Here is a 2,793-nt window from a genome sequence, read left to right on the forward strand (position 1 = left end):
GGCCCAGTGCTGCAGGCACCCCCCTCACCTGCTGCAGCTGCTCCACAAACTGCAGGTGGCGGGAGTCGGTGCTGCCGCGCGCTCGGACCAAGCTGGCGCCCAGGTCCTCCCCAATCACGGGCACCGAGTACTGGTTGCGGAAGACGCAGGTGAACAGGTGCGACACGTCCTGGCTGCGCCGCGAGGCCGGGCGCAGCCGCAGCATCTGCGGCTCCGGGACCAGCGCCAGCGAAAGCTGCCCCAGGCGGCGGGGCCGCAGCGCCAGGCCGTGCTGGTACGCTTCCGAGTACGAGGAGGACTGCAGGGAGGACTTCCTGGTGGACTGGCTGGGGCTGGTCGGCCCCCACGTCGTGTCGCCATAGTCATAACCCTGGGACCACTGGGACCTCCGGTCCGGGGGACTGGCGGGCTCCGCGGACTCCATGGCAACGGAAAGACGCTCAACGCCTGCAGCGGGGCGGGCTGCTTCCGGCCACGCCCCCGTCCCGCCGCCGCCGCCGCCGCCGGTCACGGCCACGCCCCGTTTCCGGCACCTGCCCTGGCCCCGCCTCTCCCTGGGCCAGGGCCTGCCTCCTCCAGGCCCCGCCCCCGGGCTGGCCCCGCCCCCTCCCGGGCTTGGCCCCGCCTCCTCTCCATCCTGCCTTCTGGTCCCGTCCTGGGCCCCGCCCCTCCGGGCCCCGCCCCTCCGGGCCCCGCCCCTCCGGGCAGGGCCGCCATCCTCACAATCGACTCTTGTCCTGGACTTTCTCTCGAGTCGATGCCCTCATTTTGCCTTGATGTAGTTCTCATCTTTGTCGCCGGGCCGCACGGCCGCGAGCCCGGTGTGAACCCTGACTCTAACGGACTGTCAGTCTGTCAGTGGAGTAGCAGGTCACTCCCGATCGTGGAAGAAAATAAAAGCTGCCCATGGGCTGTCTTTCCTTTCCTCTTCTTCTTCCTTTTTCCCTTTTGTCCATCATGGGACTTGAGCTCAGGGCCCGGGCGCTGTTCTTGAGCAGCTTTCCGCCCAGGGCTGGCGCTCTGCCCCTTGGGTCGCAGCTCCACTTCCGGCCTTTTGGCATGGCACGGGAGACCAGAGTCCCACGGTGGCCCTTCCTTCCCGGGCCTCCCGCCTCGGTGGTCCTCCCAGCCCAGCCTGGCTGGACAGCCGCCATCCGGCTCCCTCTGAGCAGCTCTGCTGCTGGGGCATCTCTGTCCTGCCCCTCACCCTGCCCTGTCCGTCTGTCTGTCCGTCCCCTGTGGGTCTGTCCTCCCACCTGGCAGGGGAGGCATTCCACTCCATGTGCATTTATCTGGGTTTTCCCAGGGTGTCCAGGAAAAGGAAAGGGAGGCCTTATCTCCCCCCGGCTCTGCGCTGCTGCCCTGTCCCACTGGTTATCTTCCCTTTGTTTCTCTTGCTGCACCCCTCCTTCCCTCCCCCCCCCTCACCAGGGACCTGGCATCTCCTGGGGGGCTGGAACGGGGTGGGGGGGTATCACGGGCATCCGGCCAGAGCACAGAGGGCAGCGGGAGGGGAAGGACAGGAGCCACGGCCTAGTGACTTTGTTGTTGGGACATGGACTCTCTCCAGGCCTCCTCCATCTGACTAACAACTAACATATACATGCACACATGCACAGGCACGCGTGTGTGCCAGCCAGCAACAGGTCCAGAATGGCTGCAGGTCAGCACTCCGAGCAGGGCGAGAGGTCGTCAGCTCCCATTCCCGGCTGAACCTGTTGGCTCTGGCTAGGCTCTGACTCAGAGTTGTTCGTCTATCCGTCCTTCCACAACCTCCAGGCTAAGGGAGGAGCTGGCCTTGGCACTTCTGGGGGGGGGGGGGAGCCAGAGAAGAATTGTGAGCTGCTTCAGCCGGGCTCCTGGTGGCTCATGCCTGTCATCCTAGATGCTGAGCAGGCTGAGATCTGAGGACCCTGGTTCAAAGCCAGCCTGGGCAGGAAAGCCCGTGAGGCTCTTATCTCCAATGAACCAGCAAAAAGTCAGGAGTGGAAATAAAGGAGAGTGCCCCAGACCTGAGTTCAAATGCCTAGGACCCCAGCACACCCCTCCCCTCTCCTTGTGGCCTGTGCTACCCCCATTTCTTTGTCAGTCCTGGGCTTGAACTTAGGGCCTGGGCATTGTCCCTAAGCGTCTTTTGTTCAAGACTATCACTTCTGGCTTTTTCTGTGTATGTGGTACTGAGGAACTGAACCTAGTTGATGCATGCTAGGTAAGCACCCCACCACTAAGCTATCTTCCCAGTCCACCCCCCCTTTTTTTAACAGAAAGAAAAAGGTCTGCCAGCTCCTCTATATCTCCCCCCTTCCCCACCCCCAGGCCTCCAGTTAGCTCTAGGCATGGGGAAGCCGGGACTACAGAATGCCGCAACCTAGCTGGACATCAGACTTGACACCACCCCCTCCCACTCCCCTTCTCCAGCAATGAAGCCGGCATCCTTGCTGCTGCCCCCTCCAGCCCCAGCCCCAGCCTTAGCTGCTCCAGGGTGGGGTGCTCAGGGTGGAGTGAAGGCAGGCTGCGGTAATGACAGGGCCAGTGGATGGCCAACAAGCCTCCGAGGTTATTTCTGGTTGGAGTGGGTGTGGCCCAGGCCCCAAAGTTGGCAAATCTTCCAGATTTTTTTCAAGCCACAACCACCAGCAGTGGGCGTGGAGAGGCCCCAGGGCCGGCAGGGCGGGGCAGCGTCTCAGCCCACCTCGGGCCTCCTCCCACCTCCTTCCCCTTCCCCTGCACGGCCCATTCCCAGAGCTCGGGGCCTCCTCCGAGCTCGGAGCGCCACCCCCCCCCTCTCACTCG

The 2,793-nt window shown here is 63.8% G+C and overlaps 1 protein-coding gene across 1 annotated transcript in view; it reads right to left on the reverse strand.

Annotated features, from left to right (window-relative positions):
• The window catches only part of Dlec1 (deleted in lung and esophageal cancer 1), a 24,677-nt gene extending 24,201 nt beyond the window's left edge, over nt 1-476 (reverse strand). The window contains exon 1 of the mRNA XM_013030297.1: nt 29-476. Within this exon, the coding sequence (XP_012885751.1) occupies nt 29-424 (396 nt within the window). The 5' untranslated portion in view covers nt 425-476. The remainder of the gene's footprint in view (nt 1-28) is intronic.
• Nucleotides 477-2,793: the final 2,317 nt, after the last annotated feature.

The sequence above is a fragment of the Dipodomys ordii genome, unplaced genomic scaffold (genome assembly GCF_000151885.1).
Source record: "Dipodomys ordii isolate 6190 unplaced genomic scaffold, Dord_2.0 Scaffold128, whole genome shotgun sequence".
NCBI lineage: Eukaryota > Metazoa > Chordata > Mammalia > Rodentia > Heteromyidae > Dipodomys > Dipodomys ordii.